Genomic DNA, 27,174 nt, shown 5'->3' with positions numbered 1-27,174 from the left:
TAATTTTGTACCTGACAGTTTAACACAAAACAGTGATCTGAATCTCACCATCTCATTGTATGTACACATTTTGTAATGGGACATCAGTTATGTGCCCTTCCTGCCCCCACTCCCTCCTGTTAGGGCTGAATGGCAGAACTATTCTATGGTATTTGAAAGCCTTTAAAAAAAATCTATGCATGCTATTTTATATTCTAATGTATTATTCATATCAGTACATAAGCTTATGCTTATCAGTTTTATCTTGTGTATAGAACTGATTACTTTTGACAGTATTTTTGCACTGTTTCTTTTCTTTCTCTTTTTATAATAAAAAGTTCTATCAGCATTAATTGACTGCAATAATTTTTTTTACCCCTTTCACTGCCTTTGTGTAAATAGTTTCTTATATGCTTTTGCAAATGTGAGAATGTCTTCAGTCACTAAGGTTTTTTTGGTAAATCTGTCCTTCATATTCACAGTATACAATAAAACATTTTTTTTTCAAGGAAAACAATGTTTGTATTCTTTTCTGTATCAGCTTAAGGGTTTTGTATTTGCACCTACACTGCTTCAGTTGGTTTCCCATGTTAAACTGATAGGCACAGCCAGGCCCACAGTGAGCTTTGAAAAACCTTCTGTAAATAGTAATCCAAGTTTCACAGGGGCAAGCCTCCCACTGGTGCCTCATGTTCAGCTAATCCAATTCTTTGGTGTTGAAGTGTGGTCTGGGCTCTGGACAGACTTGCTGAAGTAAAGGTGTTATGTCCCAGGACAAGAGTTTATTTGACAAGACAAAGTTAGGCTAAAAATAGTCAGCTACTGCCCTCTTCCTAGGTTTGGCTGTAGTTAAATGGCCTTGGCTTTCCGGAATTGTAGATGTGGTGCAGTTTCATGTACTCCAGCAGCAACTGCTGGCTGGAGAGCAATGAAAGATTTCAGCAAAATGAGCTGACAGACCCTTGTTCTAGCAGTTTTATTTTCAGAGCAGTGCTTACAAGAAAGAAAATACAATGAAGTTCTTAAGGGTGATGTGTTCTCTTTCTCATCATACTTTATAAGCTGTGAAAACAGTAAGGAATGGGCAGGTAATTTTATTGAGCACCATATTTCAGTTTTGATGCTAGAAGTTTACAGCTACACTCTTTTATTCCCCCATCCTTAGAAGCAAACTCCTGCCATTGATTTAAATGGAGGGGAAAAAAATCCCCTTGTTTTATATATGGGTGGAGAAAGCTAAGTCCTGGACTTTTTTCTCAGAAAGTGTTCCTATTCCTCTCTTAAAAATAATTGCTAGCATACTATTACAATAGTTGTAATCCACTGGAGGTGAAGGTATGGCTGTAAGGAAATATGAGCTCTCCTCTGCAATAACTCACTTTAACTTGTAAAGGGGACTAAAAAGCCAGAATTTGCATAGTTCATGTCTTGTGCAAGCCTCCGAGCTCCAAGATAGGTGTCAGTATCTTCTGTACAAGACAAGTTGAGCTCTAGATCTTTACTGTGATGAATCCTCATCTGCCAGGAGCAGTGATGGACCTGCAGATTAACTGGTTGAGGGAACATTGGTGGCTTTGCTGTAAAATGTACAGAATTCATCACCCCATTTCTCCTCTCTCCCAGTTAAGCCACTGCAAACAAAAATGACGCGAGAAAAAAAGGAAATGGATGCCAAACCACAACAGAAAAAGCAGGGGTTTTTCTAATTTGTCAGATTAAGCAAAACTATTAGGGCAAAAGCGGATATCACAGGACTATTGCACCCATTTAAGTGTACAAGTGGAGTCAAGAGGGCCCAAGACCACTTTATTTATTTTACACAAATAAGATCCACATCAACATCCCTAAAGAAAAAAAATGGCCATTTTTGCCCATGAGCCATCAAAAGGCATAACCTTTAAGGAACCATGGATGCTTCCTTAGAAAAAAAAAGGCAATTGTAGATGTGTGGAAGCTAGGCCTAAGTGTGTTTGTCATTCCAATTATAGGACAGAACTGTGCTCATACTCTACCGCTTTTCAAAGTGCTCCTGAAGGTTTCCATAACAAGCCTTTTTAAATAAAGGTTTGAAGGATTGCATAGATTCAAAGGCTCAGTGGTCCTCTAATTCCTTTTTGATCTCTGAAATGTATGGATGATCTTTCCCATGTGCTACTTCCATGATAGCAATTGCCTATGAAAAGAAAAAAAATATTCACACAATTGATTCATATATAACACCAGGCTATAAATACGCTCTTTAGAGGTTTGAAGCAGTCTGACACCTCTAGCTACTTTTTGTCCCCTTGTAGTCATAAACCCAGTAGGAAATAAAATGAAATTCAAAACTAAGTAATAAAGGTTTTATATTCAGAGAATACATCTTTGATCTTAAAGGAGCCCAAAGCACCTTTCAAAATTATATTCTTGACAAAACTACTTTGAATGCAACCAGCTCCAGGACAGAAAACTGCAAGTGCGGTGGATAATATTCCAGCAGAGGACTTAGCCAGTATCAGAGCGAGCTCTGCTCCTACCAATTTATCCTTGAGCTGTCAGAGACATGCAGGCCTAGTGCAGGAGTAATGTTGAGGCATTTCAGACTTGAGTCTGTAAACCCTCTGCTCCTTCCAGGGACTGCCAATTCTTCAGGAAGGAAGCAAAAGGGAGATCCCATCAGATTGGGACAGATGCTGCTGTGCCTGACTCCCTGGTGTTTCACCTGCAGCCTGCTCCAGGCCTGAGAGGGAACACTGCAGGCAGCCAAACCCCCTGATTGGCACATTTCCTGCCCTGCAGAATGTGTGCAAGGGCAAGATTTCCTCTTGAGAAAAGATGTGATAAAAGGCAGCATGAGACAGAACTGAGAGGAAAGTTCAGTGTAAGTCTGAGAATGTTTAAAGACCAACAGTGCTAAGACAGAGCAAGGAACTGCGGTATCCTGGCCCTCTGAGCATTTAGTTATTTCATCCTTGGGAAACTTTTATGCTCTTGTATTTGTTAGGACAGTACAATAAGGGCTTTTGGTTCCACCTCAGCAGCAAGAAATGACTCCAATCCTCCTCCTACCCACAAAAAGAAAGGAGGACCTTCTGGATGAGCTGCTCACAAACTGAAAGGGAACAATGGGTTTGCTTTTCCACTAAATCCCAATGATCAGAGGCTGGGATAACTTTGGGCAGTTCCTGTAGACAGCTTTTGGAAGTGAGTCATTAAGAAATGTTTGTGTTAGGAAACTAACTATGCCAACAAATCTACCTCACAGTTCCCTACCCCCCATCCCATGCTCCTACTGGCACAATTCCCATTTCTACGCAAGGGTTTAACACCACAGTGAAGGAAAACCTATGCCAATTTCAAACTAGGTAACAGTTACATTTTAGAGCATAGATTGTAGCATCATTCACCATGGTTGGATGGTGCTGTTATTTGCTGGCTAAAACCTTGCCAGCATCTAAAAAGCAAGAAGAAATACATTGTGACATTCCACACTGAGTCATTATATGCTACAGTAGTCACTGATGCTTAAGAAACTAAAATAAATTTCTGTCCAACATCAATAAAGGAAAATAGTCAAGAAACGTAGTACAGACTAATAACAAAATAGAAGAATAAAAACCTAAAGAATAAGGCACAGACTAACAAAAAGGGGTGAAGAAAAACATAAAACCAAAATGCTGTATTTGCCAATTTCAGCATTACCAGATGCATTGAATTCCCTTCAGTTATGTAAAAATCAACTGGTTCCAGAACAAATAACTACCAAAAGCATGCCTAGCTTAAGTTGGATATAGAAATCACAGACTTCAATGAAACACTATGTGCCTTTTATAAGAGCCAAGCATTTTTCCTGTCCTTACCCAGCAAATGAGGGGAAGATAGGGTTCTGCTTCATTTACACTAGTGCAGCTCTAGCTCAGTGAAGAACTCAGAGCAAATGTTTAAGCATAATTCTTGTTCCAGCTGCTGCAGTATGAGCCCACTGTGAAAAGGCACCCATGAGCAGACCTATACTCCATCATTAGAAAAGCCAAATCTGAGCCAAAAATCCAGTGACCAAATATATTAACTCATGGTGCATTTCCTACCCTGCCAGGCTCACTGACAGAGAAGCACACAGTGTTTCAACAGCCTGAACTGGTGTTATTAATGGAGAAATCAGGCAATAAATACCCTCTGCAAGGCTTTAACTCCAGCCGTCCTGTTCTTCAGTGCCATGTACAGTCTCCCTAATTTCAGCCACATGGAGGCAACATTCAGCGAGTAGGAGGGATAATGTTTACTGCAAGACAGAAAGAAATGCAGCTTTATCAGCCTTGGCAGTTTCATTGCATTTTCCCAGCCCCTGTCCCCCTCTCATGGGGCAAGAAGCTGCCTCTCGTTGCCCCTGCCCATTCAGCGCTCATCCCCTCTGCCGTGACTGCCAAGAGCCAGTGCCAATTGTGTCTGGGATGGGGACGCCTGTCAGCTGGGAATTGAACTGAAACTACCATATGCCTCTGAACAGCTGTCAGATGGCAATGACTTTCTGCCACTAGTTTTAATCTAGCCAGCTACAGAGAGAGCCTGCATTGTTATGAGTTTTTGGAGCCACCCTGCACCCGCAGCAGTCGCTCCGTGTGTTCCACAATAGTTGGTGGGCTGGAAAGCGAGGGGCCCTCTGCAGTGTGCAGGGCACACATGGCAGTCTGTGCTCGCACACACTGAGCGGGCAGAGCCCGCTGCAGCAGAGCTGACCTGGAATGCCAGGCTCAGAGCCAGAGGAGCTGGGCAAGTCCCAGGGAAGATAAATAGTACTGAGCCCCCAGGGGGGGAATGTTGGCTCCTTCTTTGTATCACTGTTCTCTGCCAAGTGATCTGTGACTTTATGTTGGCATCTGTTCCAAAGGGAGAGCTTTTCTTGCGCTCCCCCCAGCTGGCAAGAAAGTCACATCTCAAGACGAGAATCTGTTTGGGAGATTCACGGCAGCACCAGACACAGCCAGTGTAACCGGCTGGCTCTAATGAACGGGCTCACTACTGCAAAACCAGAGAACTTTATCAGAAACAGTATTCTTATCTCCTGCAGAGGCTGTGTGCTGCCCTGCCCCACGAAGGGCTTCAGCCTGGGCATTCTCCCATGCCTCCAGCTCTAGGGCAGCAGGATCAGCAACACGGGGCACCCCCAGCTCTGAGCGCAGGAGTTGAGCTCATCTCCAGCTCCCTCTGCTGCTCGGCCCCAGCCCCGGGACACGGCTCTGCACTCCTGCAGCCGTGCCCACTGTGCTGCTGCAGAGAGAGAGGACTGGGAGACTGCGGAAAGCTGACAGCAACACAGGCTTTGCCTCCATTACCTTGTACAAAATACCGGCTGCAGATGTAGTTTGAAGCCCTTCTTTAGTAAAAAATTACAGTATTTTAGAAACCAGCTAAGCAGAATTAGCACAGCACCCAAGGTGGCACAAAATTGTTTTGAGAACCCAAAGCAATGATTTCAAAGTCAGTCCTGCTATATATTGCAGACCACATTCTGATAGTAACAAACACTGTCCCAGCATCTAAATATTCCTTTTTGAGTAGTGGTATCATGGGTAGAATGTCTATACCACATATATTGAGAGAAGTGATCTCTGCCCAGACTTGTCTTAATTGTTCAGATTACTGAATTAGAGCACTAAGGAAAAAAAAAATAGTCTCTCATATTTACCTGTACGGTCTGATAATTTTTTGCCCGTAACGCAGTGCACCTTCCCAGTCCTGCACGTAGAGACAGACGCCCATGGCCTGGTACATCATATGTAACATATAAACATTGCTGTCTTCAAACACTGCACCCATCTTGTCCAGGCTGAGTTCACAGATCTCCAGTAATTCACTAGGGGGTAGGAAGAAGTCAAGGAATGAAATAAATCGATGGCCTCTCATTATACAACTATCTGGTAATGCCTTCAGACACAAAGAGGACAGAGATAAGTTTAATTTCTACTGGTCATAGTATTTCTCCTGCAAGTACTTCTGAAGTCCAGCAGGCAAGATTTTTAGGTCACACGCCAATGGAGTCAGGGTAAGACAAAGGATATATTTGTAGTGTTTGGCTCGCCTGAATTCCTCAATCACGTTCCGGGCATATTTGATCATGTCCTTTACTGTCTCTGCTGACGGAGGATCATTCATCTTGCAGATTTCCAATTTCTCTTTATCCTGAAGGAAACACAATGGACCTTACAAAGGCAGGTTCCAAGCCCTACAAATAAAAGTGCACCTGCTATACAAAATTACTCTAATAAAAAGACACAGATGCGAACTTAAGCTCTTCAAAGAATGAAAAAACAAATGTAGAATGTGCACCTGCAATTTTTCTCTAAAGCCTTGGCTAGAAATCCTAGGATCCCCTGGCCCTCCAGTTCATCTGCTATTCTCTACTTCCATGAAGTCCCTTTCTTTTGAAAGATCGAATAGCTTTTCAGTTGTGTGTTGCAAGCAGTTTTACATAAGAAATTTCACTGTTTCAAAGAGATTAGGGTTTAAAACAAATTTAGCCTTAGTTTTAGGGCTATAACAGCTCAAATACCTTAGGTCAACTACCAAGTGATGTCTCTGTGGAAAATTACATGAACTTAAACACAGAAAAGGATCCTTCAGATCTACAGACAAAACCACATTTCCATGTATTTTGTTATTTCTGCTGGACAGCTCCACTTACTCTTATCTATCTAACATACTATTTCATGAAGTCAGCTACAATTTAGAGACAATTTTTTGCTGTTTAAGCTTCACATTGTTGCTAGATTTCTTTATTTTTTTATTATTTAATCTGCCAGCTGAGAGAGCTACAGGGACTCTTTCCAGAACTGAAGGAAAATGAGTGACAGGTGATTCCCAGAGCAGAAGATTGTTGAAAATCACAGGTGAAATCCTGGCTTCATTAAATTCCATGGCAAAATTATCAAGGTAACTGTGGGGAAAAACTGATATGGTACCAGCAGAATGATCTCAAGCAACAGTATTGGGTACTATTTGGGAAAAGAAATTACAAAAGATGACACCATTTAGGGGAAGGAGATGGTTGCCTGGTCACTTTGGGAAGCAGCTCTTAAAAGGATGCCTGGTGAAGATGGGAGGAAAAATGATCTGGAACTTAAGGATTAGATTATGCCAGACACACTGATCTTGTCTGGAATGACAGATAAGCTACACAGAGCTCAATTCTTGTAGGACCTTCAGTGAAGGAGGGCCAAATGATTGCACAGGCACAGCTGTCTCAGTATCTACCTTTTCCCTCCAAGAAGTGCTTTTCTTTAAAACATCTAACACCTTGTTTTCAGGAAGACTGTCTGGATCTTCCTTTGTCCTTTGAGGGGCACCAGCTCATGTCTAATGAACAAAAATAACCCTGGCCTGAACCTCACCAGGGACTGTGACCCAGGACTACACTGTCCCTGACCAGATCAATCTGATGCTATTGTAGGAAAGGCCATTCCTCAGATTCTGCTGGGTCTCCAAAACATCCAGAGATGCCATACAGTGTCACCTAGAATTGACTGTAATGTCCCAACCAGGAAATGCAGCAGTTACTCTATCCCAGAACAGGACCCCAGAAATGCCCCAAGCAAGATTTCCTTGCTGCGAGTTGGTAGAAAGTATGAAATTACAAAAAAAAAAAAAAAAAAAAAATTCTGAGCTTAATTCTTTTGGCCAGGTAGCATAGACACAGTATAATTATCTACTTTTAACAATGTTTTCATCTTTGCTTTGCAGCTGAACTTTAAATAGGCCTCTACCAGGAAATTTCCTGACGTGTCATAATTACAGTGGAAAGAATGAGTATCAGAAAGCGTTCTGGACAGAAAGACAGAAAAACAAAACCTCCCCCCATCCCACTATCCTACTTTCCAAAAAGTAATTAACCCAGATAGAATATTGCATCTAAGGACATAGGTAGATGCCTTGACAGTCAGAAGTGTATTTCACACCAATTGCACTACCTTTTCTTTCGTAACGCACTCCCTGCAATCACAGCTAAAAAAATAGGAGTCTCTTAACCGGTCATTTCTGTCTTCTGTGGGATACAGCAGGTCAATGTAGCTGCTAAAAATCTACATGGTGAAAAAAAAATAGCAGTTAGTGAGAAGCAGCATCATTAAACATATTTATTATACTAGTTCTGATATATGTAGTATGACAACTACATATTCATGCAGCTTGTGGACCCCTGCAGCCACATCACCTGGCTGCTCCCTCACATTCCAAGCCCCTTGGCAGCATCAGGAGTTGTCACTTGTGAATGCAGCCTGACAGAAAAGTGTTCTTTTCCTATTTGTTGTGGAATTTCCCTCAAATATTACCCTGGCTTGCACCCAGGAGAGCAAGATTCAGGTGTGGATAAGGAAACTATCACAGCATAAATCTCAGGCTCCTGTCAGACTACAAAGAGATGCCTACTTTTCAGAAGTAAAATAATGATTTCAGGTATCCAGCCTAGGATAAATTACAGTGGCCTGGTTTTTTGGAGGCTGGAATCTCAAATTTTTCTTTCTGAAAACCTACAAAAATTGGGGCAACACGAGTCACTAGTAGCTTTAGAAACTTAGGACAAGACCTTTAGATCTCTGAAAAGAAGAGAGGCCCAGTGCTCCAGTTCAAGGAGAATGAATATCAGATTTACTTCAGCAGCAATATTTTAAAGCAAAGAAAACCTGCTTTTGATCATTTTAAAGGCCCTTCATATACACTATTCTTAAGTTTTCCTCTATTTCAATGGTCTTCAGAAAAGAACCCCTGCAACTAGCTTTAATGCTCTGCTTTTAAAATGAGATCTCCCCCAAGAAACACGTCCTATGCACGGTGCAGTTGATCATTCTGCAGACCAAGGAACAGCTTTAGCTCCGTTTCCTCATTTATGGTTATTTGAAATGCTTTGCTCAGTCTTTATACTTAAAGTTTCTCTTTTCTTTAAAAGCAAAATTACATGTAATTTCATACAGTGCACCTTCTTCTTAAGTGTGTGTCATCTCACACTTTCCCTCACACTCCTCTCCTCCCTTCGATATTTTCAAAGCATGTGGAATGCAGGAACCACATTTACAGCAAAAAAACTTTACAGTGCTGCCCTGCAATGGCTACACGGAGCCTGAAGATGGAGACACAGGCTGGGAGACTGCACAGCGACCACACACAGCCACAGCTCACAGTTAGAAAATTCTGAAGTGTCAGAAAAGCAAATGAGCAAAATCCGTGAGGTCCTGGAGAGCTGATGCAGCTTCTAAGGCAGAATTCAAGCTGAAGAAGATGCTGAGCAAGGTAAAGAGTCCACTTCTCTACCTCTAATGATACACCTCCCCCTAACATGCTGAAAATGTCTGGGATTCCACAGCAAAACTGTGAAGCCAGAATCAGTCCTTGTCTGTTACCACAATGCATTTGCAGTGACTGCAGGCATCACAGACAAATCATCGCTGGCAAACGGCATCAAAAGAAGTTGCTCACCTGAGTCATTCACCCTTGGCTACAGCAACTAAATTCACTTTGTTCACAACGGGGAACAGCTACAATCCACAAAAACAACCTCTCTACCTTTCTTGCAGGCTGCTATCACACACCTCAGAAAACAGTAGAAGTTATTAAAAATCAAATCTGAGCTTATCAGCATTAACTTCACCCACTTAATTATTATTTACAAATAAGCCATTGAAACTGTGCAAACTCCATCCCCAGAGAGGATGTTCAGTATCTTCATTCCCTGCAGATATTTGAACATCCTCCTCAACTCTGTTTAACATCTTTTTTTGGTTTTTTAAAGTAAAGTGCAGCTCTTCTGTTTAAAACTCCCAGCCAAATTCATTATTTGATTGAGAAAGTTTCAAGGTAAACCCAGAGCCTTACTCAATTTCACAGATTTTTATCCTTCTGTGTTCAGTTTCACTCCACCTAAAAACACACATTTGTTCTGTGACTTCCCAGCAGATGCCACTGAGGTGATATGACCAAGTCCCATGTTTTGTGGATGCTCTGTCCAAACAGAAGTCAGAGGATTTATCTGTACCCATTTACCTTGTTTATTCTGGCTTCAATTTCAACACATTACTATTATACTGGGAACTATTATAGCAGTAATAATTTGCTTTGATCTTGGAATTTCAAAGCACCAGCCAAACATCAGTAAACTCAGCCTCATTTTACAGATGGGCAAACTGAGAGAGAGGCTGGCAGATACACAGTGACTGCTGCAGGTGCCCTTCCCATGTTTTAGCACAAAATAGGGTACTGTCTCCAAAAATCCCTTCAGTCCTCCAGAGCCACCCTAACTTTTCCAAAGCACCATCTTGCATTTCTTTGAGAAACATGAGATCCTTCCTTCCTATTATTAAGTTGCCATCTAATAGAAATGAACCGTGAGAAGCAGAATGAATCCTGTCAGGTTGCACAAGTACAGAGCACATTCAAACACTGTGCATTTACCTCCTCTCCAGGCTCAATCTCTCTAACAGCTCTGACTTCAGCCAAGGTTCCCTTGTAAGTCACAATCACATTTGGGCAACAGCTATGGTTCATCAATGCAACACTGTAAAAGTAGAAAAGTATATGTTTTCCCCAACCACCACCACAAGCAACAGACAAAAAGTTAAGCACCACTTCACAAAATAAATAAGTCTGAAAGATTCAGTCAGTAAGCTGTTTTTATTCTGAGGCTTAACATGAAGGTAACCTTGGGAAAATCTGTTGTGCTGTTGTTTATTCTAATGATATGGAGAATGGCTGTGCTAATGAATCATTACAATTTTTAAATCCTATTATTGCATTACTAGGTAAGTTATTATTTTCCCTTTCTTACAGTGCTACAGGACAGCTGACAGGCATGTTCATATAGCTTTACTATCAACATGATAGACAGACTATTTTCCTCAGAGGAGAAAGAATGAAAAACATGTTTAACCCAAAAGGAAACAAGCAAACACATGAAAACAAAAGCCTTTGCTGCATTGCAACTTAAGATGGGTGTTAAAATTTTAGCTGGATTCTATTCAAATGTAAACAGCCTCCATGTTTGAAGTGGGAGGGAGGAGATCTCTGTTATACAAGCACATGACTTGGACAAAAACCTGGATGGATAGAGAAAAGTAAACCCCCTTAATACCAAGCTTGGAGAAAGTGCAGTTCACTGCTTATCTGAGATAAAACTTGTAATTTTATTTCTTTCTCTTCCAATCTAGCAAAATAACAACTGTCTCTTCAGTATTTTTAGCTCACAGGCATATCTGTTAAGTAGGAAAGATCTGACTCTTGTATCCTGAGCATTTACAAAGGATGGCGTTGGACATTTTTCCAAAACAGCTTGGTTTAATACTCTCCTCTTCCCACAATGACTCTGATCCTGGGCATTTCAAGGCATTAATTTCCAACCTGTAGATCAGGGATATGAACTGCAGACAAACCTGCCTGAAGAAGAATCTGTGAAGCAAGGACTAGCTACTACTGCTTGTCTGCAGCACTTGGCAAAATCACATCCCGCTTTAAGCAGGCATCTGTGAGTTTCAGGTTACCTTGACACAGATAAGCTTCGAGTAATCCGAGCCTCACCAGGAAGTCAAACTAAGCCTCAGTGCTAATACCTTCATACAGGCTGTGCAAAGATCAGGGACAGAAAATACCCTCCTCTGCTACAATATTAAGTGGGAAGGGAAGATTTAAAAATGCAAGAAATGTTTCTTGGCCCTAAAGAAAGCTGTGGTCCCCCACTCCCGAACTGCAGCTAACACGTAACATCTGCAGTTTATTTGTAAAGCTAAGAAGCTTGCACATGTTTTTTTCCATTGTCATAGCAAGGAGGCTCAAAGAAGTTATGAAAGGGATTTACTATTTGCCAAGGAACAAAGGTAGAAGGGATATTGTTCAGAGAGCACCAGGTGAACGATTATACCCACCCAAACCAGAAGGTTGTGAACAGAGCTAGTCACCTGCAATCCTTTTCACTTGGCTTTGATCATTACTTGATGTCCCTGCCCAGAACCTGCTACCCAAGTTAAGTGTTTCTACCAACCTGAATACAGTTCACAATCTAAGTTTCAAAACAAATTACATGAGCAATTTTACCAAAATTACTGGATTTTACTGCAAATAATTGGTCACATTTTATTAGCCAATTAAAGATATTTAAAACAAGATAAACTGATTTCTTTTGGTAGATATCTACTTCCTCTGTTTGTTTTTAAATAAGTTAGTTTTACTTTTAAAATATTAAAATCAACCTACTCAGGGAATATGGCTGATCCCAAATGAGAGAGTTCTTCATCTTCAATTGTGAAGCCATTACAGTTAACCTAAGAAAAAAGAGAAAGCTGCTGGTCAGCTGCTGGTCAGCTGAGTACTCCACATGTACTCATGTCACATTCTCATACATCAAACACAATTGCAGATATTTGCTTAAAATTTTCCATCCACCTCCCCAAGATTCACAGGGAGCTCCACATCTCAGCAAGTGAAGTGAGGATAGAATGCCTCTCCAAAGGAATGCACAGGACACCAAAGAACTGACAGTTCAACACTTGCACCTGCTCAGGACACATCTAGTGGGCCAGCCAAGAGAAAGAGCACACAAAACCTCACCCCAACATGAGGCAAAGAGACTTCATTGGGCCACGACAAGGAAAGGGCCAAAGCAGAACTACACATGCAAGGAGCAACGTGGGAATGAAGGGCAGCAAACTCAGCCAGGCTGGGGCAGTACAGAGCTTTGATGGAGCATATGTCACAGAGACCTGCCACAACAGCACCTGTCATCAAAGACTGCACATATCAGCTACAGCTAAAGCACACATGAAAACAACAAAAGCACTGAGAAAGACTTGAACCTCGTAAAGACATAGAATAGGAGGGGACAGAAAAAGGACAGAGTATGAGAGGAAGTGTATTCCTAATTTAAACAGACATGGGATCAAAAGAACTTGTTCACAAAACTCTCTTATAGAATAGATTCAAGCAGGTTTTAAAACTTTCTCACTTTTGTTCTCATCCAAGTCAAAGGAATCTTACAGAAGTTTCAGCTTTTTTCATGTGGTTTATATGACTTTAAGTGGCCAAAATGCACCTCAGTCAAGTACTTTATTCCACTTCCACTTCAAGTTACACACATACCGACACAAAGAGAACCTCTCTACATTCACCATTATCTCCCTACAAACATGAATAAAGCACCACTAAAGCACTAAAACTACTCACTAAAACAACATGGCCAAGTCCAGCTAAAGCTAGAAAGGGCACAGGAACAGTCAATCAAGGACAGTGCAGTATTTGTTCTGGAAAGGGACCGTAAAGATCAAGTTCCAATCGCTTGGTTTTTCTCCAGTCCCCAGAGGCAGGGACATCTTCCAGTAGACCAGGCTGCTCACCAAGCAAAGTGATATGTTCCACAAGCTGGAATGCAGCCTGGACTGGCTTTTAGAAACACACAAATACCCAAAGGCACTCCTCAGGTATGAACCTTTTAGAGTGAGTTCACAATTAAGGGAAGTGTCCTTATTCACTCCTCAGTATCTCTGCTATCTTTGCTTGATATTTATTCTGTTATTTTTAGCAATACAGCACCCAAAGGTTCCCAGTCTCTCAAGATGGGCATGCTACTGCACTGGCCAGTGTAAGAGCATACCTGAACCAAAACCAATATGTAATTGCTGAATGCAAAAACAAGAGAAGGGGAAGATAATATCAACAGCAAGTAAAAACATAAGGCTACAAGGCTGACAAAAAACAGCTTGATGGTTCTGAATCACAGGGAAATATTTAAAAATATGTAGTACCTTATCACCAACTCCCCTCCACTAAGCCAGAGACAACACACTTCATGAAAGTATCATATTAGGAATGATACAGGAGGAGAGATTAGAAGGGATGAGATATCACTGGTTTCACCAGATGAATGCATGACTAAAAGAAGGCCAAGTGTAGGGAGTGAAGAGACAACAGCAATAAAACTGGAGCTCAAGGTTGTTCCCAGTGGTGGAAATGAGAATGTGCAAAGGGAGGCATGAAATGCAAGGTCTTCAAGGAAAAGGTGAGATGCTGGAACTTGAGACGAGAAAAATTGTTCGAAGAGTATGACAAGGTAACACTGTGGAAGGAAGGCTCCAGCCTCAAGACCTATACTCCATGGGGACAAAAGAAAGTAGAATGATGCCAACAGCCAGAGAAGAGAGCAGTGAAAGGCAAGGACTTTGGGCAAAAGAACTCTATTCCACTCAAAAGGATCACTTACACTTTAGCTGTGTAAGGAAGAGCATCAGGCAAAGTCCACTAAAAGTAATGAGGAAGGAGTCAAAGTATGCAAGTCCCAAATGACTGCCCTAAACCACAGGGAGAAACAATGGGGAATGGAGGAGCAAAACAGACCACATGGGGCCAGAGTAAGTGTTGCAGGAAAACAAAGGAGCAGCAGCATATTCATACTACTGGTTTTAGGTCCAGTTAACTAATTATTAGGAAACATGTTTGTACATGTCAAGTACAAGCATACCTCCCTTTCTTCTAGAAGAACACCTCATAAGGTTGCATCCCGTAAAACACTTCTGAGGACCATCCAGGTGACTTCTGGAGATTTTAGTTCAAAAAATTCTAATGTCCACAGTGGCAGAGATACTGATGACAAGATGATCTGATACCTGATGATCAGGATGAGCTTAAGGTAACACCTACAGATGACATCAGACATCCATAGAGAAGACTGGATGGAATATGAGATCTGGGAGTCAGCAGTTCACAGAAGTCAGTTAAAGTACCACAATCTGGTGGAGCTGCTCTTGGACAGGACATGAAACAAAAGTCATTATAGCCAAAATAATGTAATCTTTGGGGAATTCTGGCTACATTCTAACACAAATATTCAAAGTACCACAATAAACTGGTTGTATTGACATCTTCAAAGTATCCCTCTGACAAATACAAATTGTAAAGTCTTCAAAAGAGAAAAAATCCCTCGTCATTGAAAGGAAATGTGTAATTAGAAACAACACAAGGGATGATAAGCAGATGCTAAACATCCTAAAGAATCACTCCCCTACAGAATAAGAGTACCTCTGTATCAAGGAAATAGTAACTGTGCCTCCTTGCTGGTAGATGCCCAGCTCTACCAAACAGGCTATTTCCATCTCAGCTTTCATCGCAGCAGTCAACATTTGCCCCCATCTCAAGATATTATTTTACTCAGAAACTTAAGTACAAAACTAGCTTATATAGAAGCAAAAAAGGAAAAAGAAGAAAATGGATCTTTCAGTATTCCACTGGTGTATTATTCCATCCACTACAATACGTTCAATTCAGATGCATATGAAAAGTAGGTGAGAAAAAAGAAGTGACATATCAGAAGTTATCTAACAAGACATCCTGTCTTTCCTTCATCTCTCCAGATGGCCAAACCACCTGACTACATTTAAAAGCCACACACCAGATAAAAGTTTTAGGCTGCTCTTTCTGCTGCTCTTTCTACTTCTCTGAAGTTTACTCCCTGTGAAGGTCAAACACGATGATGACCTGACCAGCAAGGATTTCCACAAGTTTGAAGCCTGAACGAAGGATTTACCTCTGCAGGGTCTCAGGCCAGCAGCTTTCCATGTTAGTTCAACAACAGCCACACTATATTTGGCCCACAAGAAGCTTAACTTTGACAGGGTTTACTAAAGGGTGTTTCCCCTTTAATTCAGTGTTTGAGAAGCACATAATGGAAAGTCTGCATACAAGAGCCTCGCCCCTCAGGAAAGAAATGGGGCAGATCCAGCCACTACTGCTCAACGAGCAGATCTTCTCCTTCAAGTATACTCAGTTGTCCCCAAGATAAGCAAAGAGCTACCCTTTCCATTGCCATTAACATTCTCCCCCTTTCAGAAAGGCTAAACTCCTACAGCACCATCCACCTAAGCAGGCTGTGTTCTAGCCAACTTACTTGTGCAAAGAGAACTACAAGGGCAGCATTGTCAGGGTACTCCAAGTGCTTTGAGTAAAAGTGATGAAGAGCAGCAATGTCGTTCTGAATCAGCTCTCTCTTTTCATTGTCTAGCTTGTCAAGGTCTGTGGACAAAGAATACATTCCATTTCAGTAACAGGAAAACCCCCCAGGAAGACTTAGGTTAGAAGAGGCCCAGACTTTAACAGAAACCCCTGAAGGACAAGCCACTTGGAAGTACTGCAAGAAGTGTCTGCTCTTCCACAAACATAAGGTTGCCTCTGCTAAAGCCACATGTGCACTATGAGAACATGAAGGATTAAAACGCATTTTCTGACATCTTTAGATTAGCAAATAATTGGACACAGACTTCACTTTCTTGGGAGAAGGGTTATGGTCTTTAAAGTGCATTTGTTAACTCTAGCAAGCAGCCCAGCCAGCCCTGGCCCTCTGGAAGCCTATCAACTGTGGATAGCTGTCCTCAGCTGGTCTGACACAACCTTATGAGCGACATGGCCCCATCTATTGTGGTGTGAACTCAACATCACCCACCTGAAAGCATGCTTTATATAATGAAATTTTCTCATGCAGACCTATTCCTTAATAGCACAAACTAGCCCAAACTGCTGCTAAGACTGCTTATCTCTGCTGCTTTTAAAAGATGTGGTCTTTCCCAGCACAGAAGCCCTAACTATTTGTGGCCACACATGATAGGGATCTGGCAACAACACTGGGGCTAATTACAGGGGTTCTCTTTGCAGCAAGAAGAGGATAACATGAGGATGCCCAGGAATGCAATCCACCTGACCTATTGCAGGTACCTGCTTCAGGAGGTAGCAAACAGTGCCTGAAAGTGCCCACGTCTGGGCTGGGGGGTGACCATCAACAGAGGTGTGTTTAGACTGCAGGCATCCTCTAATAGGAGACAGCAGGAACATCAGTGGAAATGTCCTGGCACACCTGCCAGCTGTATTCCATTATGGGTTTCTTCAGAGATTTACCCTCAGGCCCGTGACAGGTTCTAGCCAAAGCCATGGCCACTGAACCTTCTCCTGCCTCGTCCATGCAAAGCAAGCTAGATGATCAACCATATACACTGGTCCCCTCCCTCTCCCCTCAAGAGCAGAGTGTTTGGAAGTTTTTTCCTAATCCACTCTCTCACAGCGGCAGTGTTAATAGTTCTCTCCTGCTCTCTCCAACTCAAAACAATAATGGAAAGAAAAGGCTGCACAACAGTGGAAGAAAGAGGAAATGATTTGTAAGAGCAGATGTGAATGATGGGCGAGTCACAAAAAACACTGAGGAAAATGAAACTGGACCATTTGATGAGAATTAAGACAAATCAGAAATACGAAATTCTGAGGTTCCAGCTGCCAGCCAGGTGCCTTTCCCTGCCTTGTGTATGGTGTTGTAAAGCATAAGACAACTGACGAACACAGTAAAGGTGTGCTAAAGCAGTGAGGTGAGTCAAAAAGCCAGCAGGAACAGTGGTGCTCGCTAACAAAACAAAGGCTTCTAGAGGACAAGCGGAACACTGCAACAGAAAAAAACATTTCAGCCTTTTAGCTCCCAAATTAATAAATTATTGAAGACAAGCTGCAATGCAGAAGAATACACAGAAATTACTTCAGCACTTACCCATTCTCCTCAGCCTCAATCCTGCCAACTTACCTGTAAAAACTATCCTTGCCCTAGGCAAAGTTAAATGTTGGCATTTTTCCCCCTTGTTCCCCAAGTTGTCCCAAAAGCAATGACAGCAGCTTTTGTTCAGGAAGCAAATAAGACTACTGTGCTTGGTTACTCTGCTACCTCAAGTCCTAGAAATGAGTGCATTTATTCAGCATTTTGTAAAAGGTTTTGGAAACCATCAGAATGAGAAATGTGAATATATAACCCATTCTCTCTGTGTATATTATGCTCAGCACCAAGAAAGAAAATGACAGACTGGTGAAGACTGTGCCAGGGTGGTTACTAATGGTCAGTTTCTAACTTGGCCTTACTGGATGTAAACAGATTTCCAGTTAAAAGTGAGCCATTGCCTTACCTCCTTCTGTGGATTATTTTAGAGCATTTAGGACATGGAATCATATATAACATGTCAGATTTGACTGGCAGTGACACTGAAGCACAGTCCAGAGGGCTTTGCAATTAGCCCCTTAGTCACTGTCACCATCAAGCAACTGTGCTGTCTCTGATTTTATGCCTCCTGGTAACAAATACCAGCTATTTTAATTTTACAACATTACAATTCTCAAAAGACACTAGAATACTAGCGAAGCAAGAGATGGATGTATGCTACATAATTAACTCTGTCTAGGTTTTCATCCTTGTTTTACAGCTCCCACAAACAGCCAAGAAAAAAAAAAAGAAAGAAAGAAGAGCACTGCACTTTCAAAAAAATGAGGAACCACAGTTCTCTTTGTTTACTCCCTTCCTCCAGCAGGAGTGGGATGTTCTGAAAGGCGTTGATGGAGGGGCACCATGGGGAAACAAATCATTAATATAGTTAAGTCAAAACCTCTGTTTACCTTCAAGCCTTTCTTACTTACGTGATTCAAACTCTTTTACAGCAAACAGCTTCTCTGATTGTGTTCTTTCAGGGTGAATTTGCTAACAACGAGGTAAAAAATAAAAAGAAAATATTTTAATGCTTCGCTTTGGCAGTATTGTTTACTCATTCAGAATCTGGGGACTCCTACCTGTAAGACAAACCCAAATCCACAGTGTGTGGAATTTATAGGAGTTGATAAACAGCAATGAGTTAAATTGACTACCCTAAGTAAAGGCATAGAAATATTCTCTCCACACCAAATTAGGCAGCCAAAGATGAACTCCTATCAAATTTATATACATAAACTGAACAGTATTTTGAATATGTCATTTGCTTTGTTCTAGAACCCAGAAAGCTGCTAACAATAGCAAGCAGGCAGAAGACAGGCTTTGCTTTGAGGAAAGTGAATAAACTGACTGTTGACAGAGTTCAAAAGCAATGCTCCACTGTTGGCCTAAGGCCACTTCTTTGTAATCTTGGCCATTAAATATGGCTTTGCAGGTGGCCCAGCAGCTGAGGTTCAGGGACTATGGTTTGCATATTTAGCTTTTATATGACATGTAGGGTTCTCCCACCTCCCTGTAAGTGATAAAAGCAGAAATTTACTCTAACAACTTTTTGTCATTAAACATTCGATTTTGTTTGTGGATCACCAGCAAATCACTCTTTAATTAAGTCACACACATGTACATTCACACACACACACCTACACACACAGCAAGGATGCAGCTACTTTTCCAGCAGGCCACCAAAATCCTCCTTACATACAGTATCCAGGTTGCCCTTGTCACATAAGCAGACCTCAATCACAAAAATAGGCTTCAAAGAGGTTTTGTTTTTGCAGAGAGAGTTTAGAGCTCTACAAAGATACACAGCATAATAACCTTGAAACTCATGAATCCCATCCCCTCTGTGTAAGCACCCGTGTTACCCTCAGTATCCACATAGTCAGGGAACACTGAAATGGAGGTTGACATTGCAATCTTCCTTCCTTTCTCAATACTTTTTTTCTCCAAAGACCAAGGATCTGAGATTTCTCTCTCAAACTCTATTTTTCACCAGCTAATTCATAATCATAAATGTTTATCCTGAATACCTCAGAGGTGTTTTTACCTTACAAATGTACTGGGAGTTATATGCTACATAATGCTATGCAACTGTAGCTGAAAAACACAACAGGCAACTGCTTCATAAATATATCAGTGCCTACAGCCAGGTAACACTAGAAGCACTCCTTGGAATTTAAGCCCAAATACCAAATCTCATTCTTCCTTCTCTTCATCAGCATGGCCTTGGTGCTCGCCCACACGTGTAACCAAGAGCTCAAATCTCCCAGAAGAGAGGCTGAAACACCAATGTGAAACTATCAGTAAACATTTCCAGGCTCTGTTCAGCAGTACCTTGGCCCTAGGTTACAGCTACACAGCTGAAGACCCCACCAGCCTTTTTCTAGCTTCCCACAAAAGTCTCCAGCTGGGCTCTGGTGGCTCTGACCCTGCTGCAGTGGTCTGATGGTCAGTTCATTCAGCTGCTCGAGCTCTGTGTTACACCTGTCTGTACACAGGAAACTTGTGTGTGTTCTTTGCAGGGAAGTTACTGTTGGTCAGTTTTCATTTTCCTGCCTTCCCTGGCACCCAGAGCAGGAGCAAACCTCCCAAGCCTTGCCTCCTGCTCACCTGTTTGGCAAGGACCCTTGCTGTTAGCCTCACAGTGTCTGAGGGATGCCAGTTCTGCCCAAAGGCGCACATGGAGGCACACTCCAGCTTGTGCATTGGCCAGTCTTCCTTCTGAAAACACAGACAAATATAATTAAAAAAAAAAACATGAAGAAGTGCCACAGAGAAAAACTTATGAAAAAGGGGATGCAACAAGTCCTGCCAGATCCTAGAGGTCAAGTGAAATGTATTTCCTTTAAAAAATAAGATGACGCTCACTAAATCTGAACAAAAGCTTGAGTCACATTTAAGAGGTACAGCTATCCTGCTTTTTTCAAACAAATGCACAAGGGATGAGCTGAGGTCAGAACATCTTCATTTACTCAATGGAAAAAAAGTATTAAATGACGAAGAAGCAAACAGACAACGTGATTTATAAATCACCAGTTCTTATTGTTCAGTTCAAGCATGTGAGGATGCTGTAGGTCTGAGCTTGATGTCTTTATTGGGTTCATTTCCATTTAATACCTTGGCCCCTCATTATGAGGCGACCCTGGTATAATCAGGAATAAAGTGGCTGAAGTCAATGGATTCACAATCACTAAGAATCATTTCACTGTAAGGTCAAACCCAAAAATTCTGATGGAATTATCAGATTTTTTTTCCTTAAATATTGAAGAATAAAAGTACAACTAGGCAATGAAAACACAGTAAGATAGACAAACATTTTCGTTAAATGTATAGAATATTGTTTAGTTAATGTATAGCATTTTCCTAGTTCAACATACTGTAACAACATACAGGAGTGATGGCACAAGGTACTGGCTTTTGTCACTCTACAAGTTTCACCCAAAGCCACAGAATCTTCCAAAAAATAGCACAGAAACACATATTAACAATCTGCACTAGTCCAGGCTGTCCTCAGACTACATCAAATTCCATTTTGCATATTCATTCAAACATGGAAATATTCAAGCAATGCACAGTTATTTATTGCTATATCTCATCCCAAACACATATTTATAGCACTACATTAGAACAGACCTATAGTGTTCTGTCTGCATAGGGAGCATCAAATTTTGTTTTCATACGATTCAAACTGGTGGAAAACACTAGCAGAGAAAAAAACTCACAACAAATCCCACAAATCTGTAAGTGAAAATTTGAAAACCTTTTAGCACCCTCCAGAATGTTCTTAAATCCCCTACTCTGATTCACCCAGTACCCCAAACCCTGTGTTGGTCCACCCCCCCCAAATTTTTAAAAATAATTTTAAAAACCCAACAATATGGCCCATCACAGTGACTGAGCAGCACAGAAGAAACAATTTCTCTCAGCTGCCTAGCCACTAAAGGCAAGAGCCATTTGAGACACTAGAGAGACACACTGGAGGCTGTCTAAAGCATCTACACAGGACTGGTAGATATGATACAGGTCTAGTGGGAGATGAATTCCTTGTGGGAACTACAGCTGTAGGCTACATACAACAACCCAAAGCAGTTAAACTGCCAGGGCAATCAGGACCCTCAGTGCCTCCTGCATTGGCTGACCAACTTACTTACAGGTTTTGCAGATCAAAACAAAAGCCGAGCTTACTAATTTCAGAGCTACTACACCAAAAATTCTTCCATTGAAAACAGCTCTTTTAACTGCCCTGGGCATGGACAGCTTTAGGAGGTTATTTTATTAGGAAAAGAAAGGTCAACACCTGCCCCAGCCTTGGGTAGGATTTGAAGCAGTGCAACACTGCAAAGGTATTTAACCCCTCACAATGTCAACTTTGCTGTCCTTGACAACTCGGTATGGTACTTCCAAAAAAACCTACATACAGGCTGCTTGAAATAAGCTCCAGTGCAAATATTCTAAGAGGATGTGGCAATACAGACCAGAACCAAAATAGTATATTACACTGTAATCATGTCATGTGAAATTACACTCTCAACTCTCCTACAGCTGTCACACTACAAAATGCATCCCCAGAGAGACCCATTTCCTACGTATGCCCCAAAATCATTTCTGGAAAATTCCTGACAGCCTCTGCTTAGGAATCTACAGGGTAAAGGCTAAAAAGAGACAGAGGGGAAATGTTACCTCTCACCTCTTCTTGCCCACCCAGGATACCCTCTAACTTTAGCATGATTGCTCAAAAAGTAAAGGCACTGAACCTGAAGCTTTGCAGGACTCTCATCCATACACACCTGTTAAATAAACAGGAGAAATTACCTGATAAAACAAAAAATCAAAATGCAAAATCACGTGCCTGTCTCAAACCAGTGTTTTTAAAAAAAAATCCATTTCTCCCTTTATTCTTTACACATCGTTAATTAAAATCTTTCCCCAGGCAGAATCATACTGAGTTATATGAACTGGTAGGGAGGTTAAAGGGACAAGATACGGCTGAATTGTGCAAAATGAGATAAAAGCCTGAAACACCACAAAAAAAAGAGAGTTCTGATGACTGAGTAATACCTGGGATAGAAACACCATGAGAGCAGCTTTCCCTGCGATCACAGCAGGACTGTATTTTGCATTCTTTTCCACATTTTCCTCCAAGTAGTTTGAATTATAACAAGTAGCATTGTTCTAACTGAATCCCTAATGCTTCATTAATGACATTTTCTTCCTATTTTCATTACAACCACAGTATTTTTCCCTTCATTTAGGAATGACAACATTTTTGGAAGGGAAGTTCTTTAAAGCTTATGGTTTTTACATCAAAGCATGGAAACACTCCTCTTCACCAAGTTCTTCAAAAAGATTCTGCTGTCCAGGACTATTGGACTGATTCCCAGAACACTGTCTTATAGCTCACCTTTGGGGAAAAACAACAATTAACAAAACACAATATTAAAAAAAATTAAGACTTAAGCCCAGACAAATGTCATCATACCTCCTTTTTCACATGGACTTTTACAATACTATATACAAAATCTGTTCTATTTCACTCAATTAAAAAGACACACACACAAATACCAGAGAGAAATGATGGGCAAGCCAGTGCAGGGGTTAAGCTCACTTCTTCAAAATCTTAAGGTCCAATTGTGATCAAATGGCATCCAACTCTTTAACTGAATTTCAGTGAGGCAACTTCTGATGTCTGATATTAATTGGTAAAGTTCTCTGATACAGCCTTTCAACAAGCAGTGAACGTAGAAGTTTCATGTATCTTCACAGCCATCCTTCCCTATCATCATTTACCAAATGCTGGGCTATAGAGGGTATTTGACTTTCATGGTTTAACATTCAACATACTCACAGGAGACATTTATCAAAGAAAAGTACATTGGGAAAGTTTTTGTATAGGGGGACAGACACCCAAAGCAATCTTGCACTGTCAAAATCCTTTTGTGCAGAATCATTACAGCAAAAAAATTTTGTGTTTTTTCTACAGCTCATCAAAGAGGAGTAGGCAGTTTCTACAAGGTCCCATTTAAAACACACCTGCTTAATGCTAATTACAGGTCTGCAACTACATTTTGAGGCTGGTTAAAAATACCTGTTTCACTTACTCCAGCAATACCAACTACAGCAGCCTTTAACATGACACGTTAAGAAAAACTCATAAATGGTTTGTTCAAAATTTATTTCAAATGCTGAAAGTCATGACAAAAACATCTCTTTCTGCACTCTGGCTAGCTGATCCCCACTCTGTCTGGGATAAATGATAGCCATGTGTAATAAGAGCAAGAGCAGTTCCAGTAGCCAGTTCAAGTTCACCAGTTCCAAAATTGCAACCACGTAACCCTCTTAAAACATTTCTCTTTGGGGTGTTTCAGCAGCTAATTTCTGAGGGGAAAAAATGAGCACAGGTCTCTTCTTGCTTGACTAAAATTATTATAATTTAAGAAGTCAAGACCCGAACAGCTGCAGATGGGGGCTGAAATAACAGGCCTGTGCTCCGAGGAGGCGACACTGGAGAGTGGGACGGTGTAAATCTGCTGGAAATCACAATCCCTTTTAAAAGGAGAACTGGATTAGAGCTTGGGAAAAGAAAGACACAGCAAACCCATACTAGAGCCAAACCACAAAACATTAAAAGCAGCAAGGACAGACAGCGAAGGCAACTTCCACCCTCACACGCCCTGTATCCACTGCTGAATCCACACCTACGCAAACATCCAGCTTAATATCGGCCAAACATGTGGTTATCTATCTTAAAAGCAAAATAAGAGACCGAAACAGGAACATTAAGGAACTGTGCCAAAGCCAGTGTGTGTGCATACATCCACCTCTCCCCACAATGAGCAAGAATTCCTTGGAATTGTGGTATAGGAGGTCTTTAAGTAAGAAAAGAGCAAGCTCAAAAGCTTTGGGTTTTTATCCCAGTATTCCTCACATAGTAAACATTTGTCCAACTGATTTATATTGAGTAATAAGGTATTAACCAACATATGAAGTCATACCATGCCTTGCTGGGTACATGCAATTTTTAGCTGCACTGAGTAAAATATCCAATGGATTTACAGGGAAAAGTTAACTTAAAAAATAAAAGTGAAATGACCAATACCATGACAGTTCTCAAGTACAGCCCTGCCCTTTTGTCCCTGTTGCATGATGTCTCATGCCCATGGAGGCAAAAGGCACACATTTCCTGTACATTCCAGTGTTACAAATTCACTATCAAGGCACAGATGTCCCTTTTGGCTTTGACAAAGAATTGCTGAACTGCTGAAAAGTGCCTTTGAAGAAGACAGAGATGAAGATGCAGTGCAGACTGTCTGTGCAGCATGTAAAGTCAGTGGAGATTGGTTTCTAGAGAATATTATGCTTGAAGGTAACTTTGAAAGAATGTCAAAGAATTCAATCTCAGCAACGTTCTTAAATTTCATCAGACTGACTCAGAAGGACCCAAAAGATGGAAGACAGTGTTACATCAACTAGGGAGTCAAAAACCATATGTATATCACCAGTAAGAGTGATACCTTGTAGTACCTGTGTAGGTCATACTATAGTTTAGACATCAACAAAATCTAAAAAAGGCCTTTACATCTAAAGCATCATACCACACACCAACAGGTAGAAAAGATTCTAATTCACTAACTTATAAGACAGACGGGCTTTTGATGAGCATCAGCTTTAGTAGACTTAAGGACACTCAGTTTGAGCAGTTCAGATTCTTATTCTAGGAACATGTTCATCTAGAGAGAGAGAATTCTGACCACCAAAAAAATAATTCTTTTTGTGAAAAAATCAATCCAAAAAAAAGCAATACATGTACATAACTTTACCAAGGAGAGAAAAAAAAATCAATCCCTCCTCATTTTTAAATATAAAAGTATAAACTTTGTCAAGGCTGGAAGTCAGGATACTGAGGGAGGGCCACTTGGCAGTGAAAGCGAAGGACCATGGATGAGAAGAAACAAGTTCTTCTACTTCCAATGTGATATCTACTTGCTATTTTTTCCCAGCACAAATTACTGAGCTTTCCTACTTCAGAAAGTCTTGCTTAGCTGCTTCATAAACCATTGTAAGTTTTATATAGTAAGAGCAGAAACTCACAGTCTCAGATAAAAGCTGCTAAACAGATGCTTTGTTCAAGGATTTCCTTCCCTCATCTAGTTAAAGGCTCTTAAGAAATAATGTCATGAGGAAACATTTCTTAGAAAAAACATTTTTCATGAATGAATCATGGGTTTTCTCTACACTGTCTTTAAAACTCATCCATATTCTTCTCAAGACCCTTAAGGATGCTCATATAGTAAGTTTTTACTTTGGAAGTTCTATGAACTACTGCAAATTTTGTAAAAAATGTATTTCTATTAAGCCTTTTGAGTTCTCCTGGTGCCTCAAAACCAAAAGGCTATTTGATTCACCCACAATTCACTAAGATTCTGTGGGAAAGCAGGAAACTGGGAAGGTAATAGAAGGAAAACTGAGGAGAGATCGGGCTTCTTTTCAAACGTGTGCAACAGGAGAGTAAGAGATATCCTTGAAATAAAAGCGACAGCCATGTCCAAAGTGCCTGGGAACTGAACAGCACAAAGCACAACATCTCTGTCCAGATGACAATGACAACAGAGACCACTCGGCATGTACCCACACACCCAACAGCACGGTGACGTGCAGGAAAAGGTTTGGATTACCTATAGCTAACACACAGCTGCATGCCAGACCTTGGGTGACTCAAATCCTTCATAAGCATTGTTCCACGCTCTGTGCCCAGCACCACAGACCTTGCAGAGCTTACGTTATTCAACCAGCAATCCAGTTGAGCTTTTCCACATGAAATGGGATAATTCTTCCACGTCAATCTGAGGGCCCAGAAAGGCTAGATTCTAGTTCTGGCTTTCTTTTTTTTTTTTTTTTTTTTTTTTTTTTTTTTTTTTTTTTTTAAGGTGTTTATTCTAATTTGAGTTAAAAGTAGAGTTTAAACTGCATGCAAATGTTTTGGATGTCTTTGTCTTGCTCTACTTTAGTGTACACTTATATTCGACTTCCAGGGGCCTTTAAAAAACAAAGTATATAAAAAGAATAAAAGTTGCCACAGTGAGTAAGTTAGGGAGAAAGCCTGGTAGGTTTCAAATGGTTATGACTACCATCAGCTGTGGTAGTCTCAATACTCAAAGTATTTGCAAATATTAAAAAAAAAAAAAATCCTAAAAAATCTCTCTTAAGATGGCTATTTAGTGATTTGATTTTTTTCCATTAGACACAGGATCTCTTACCAGTTTAGTGAGCTAATGTTAAATTATCTGGTTTGTCCTTAAAGGAAGAAGTAATACAGACATAATTAGTGGGTTGACAGGCAGCTCTAATCAAAGTCTCAGTGGTACCAAGCCCTGAAGCTACCGATCTTGAAAGACTCATGCAGACCATGTCAAAATCCTGTGATTGTCCAATGCACAGCTCCATGGTCAGCATCTGTGGGATGCTGGAACTGACTGGACTGCTGCTAACCATAGCTGCAATTAGAGCATATCAATGCCACACAAACAAAAACTGGAGTTCAGCAAACCTCCCCTTCCTTCCCCCCACTCTCACAAATTGCATGACCATACCTGACATTCCACATTGCAGTAAAAGGCCTGTTTGCATCTTCCACACTTGGACAATCCTTCTTTCCTTAAAAAGAAAACAGAAGTTAATCTGTTCTAGAAACCTGA

General features: G+C 41.0%; 1 protein-coding gene across 4 annotated transcripts; it reads right to left on the bottom strand.

Annotated features, from left to right (window-relative positions):
* SMYD2 (SET and MYND domain containing 2) lies at positions 1-27,174 on the bottom strand. 4 transcript variants are annotated; one of them, XM_017730023.1, is made up of 12 exons: positions 27,070-27,138; positions 22,170-22,269; positions 20,093-20,203; positions 18,415-18,475; positions 15,866-15,990; positions 12,187-12,254; positions 10,396-10,498; positions 7,923-8,033; positions 6,018-6,138; positions 5,645-5,819; positions 4,132-4,240; positions 1-2,152 (listed from the first exon to the last, which is right to left on the bottom strand). In XM_017730023.1, the coding sequence occupies exons 2-12, from the start codon at positions 22,206-22,208 to the stop codon at positions 2,072-2,074; spliced, it is 1,104 nt and encodes a 367-aa protein (XP_017585512.1). In that variant the 5' UTR covers positions 22,209-22,269; positions 27,070-27,138; the 3' UTR covers positions 1-2,071. The 4 variants fall into 4 exon arrangements, with proteins under 4 accessions (XP_017585512.1, XP_017585513.1, XP_017585514.1 ...); XM_017730024.1 differs by lacking the exon at positions 22,170-22,269 and having other exon boundaries at positions 1,765-2,152; positions 27,070-27,174; XM_017730025.1 differs by lacking the exon at positions 27,070-27,138 and having other exon boundaries at positions 1,772-2,152; positions 22,163-22,185.

This window comes from Corvus brachyrhynchos, unplaced genomic scaffold (genome assembly GCF_000691975.1).
Source record: "Corvus brachyrhynchos isolate BGI_N302 unplaced genomic scaffold, ASM69197v1 scaffold101, whole genome shotgun sequence".
Classification (NCBI taxonomy): Eukaryota; Metazoa; Chordata; class Aves; order Passeriformes; family Corvidae; genus Corvus; species Corvus brachyrhynchos.
Note: the sequence above shows the minus strand (reverse complement) of the source record. Positions and strands in the feature narration are given on the sequence as shown.

Excerpts from the sequence above, each read along its gene's own strand:
- SMYD2 (XM_017730023.1), bottom strand. The coding sequence starts at position 22,208 with ATGCTAAAGTTAGAGGGTATCCTGGGTGGGCAAGAAGAG. Across the intron at positions 18,476-20,092 it reads CAAGGGTCCTTGCCAAACAG|CAAATTCACCCTGAAAGAAC; the intron begins GTGAGCAGGAGG and ends CCTCGTTGTTAG. Across the intron at positions 4,241-5,644 it reads AAAATTATCAGACCGTACAG|TAAACATTATCCCTCCTACT; the intron begins GTAAATATGAGA and ends TCTGTCTTGCAG.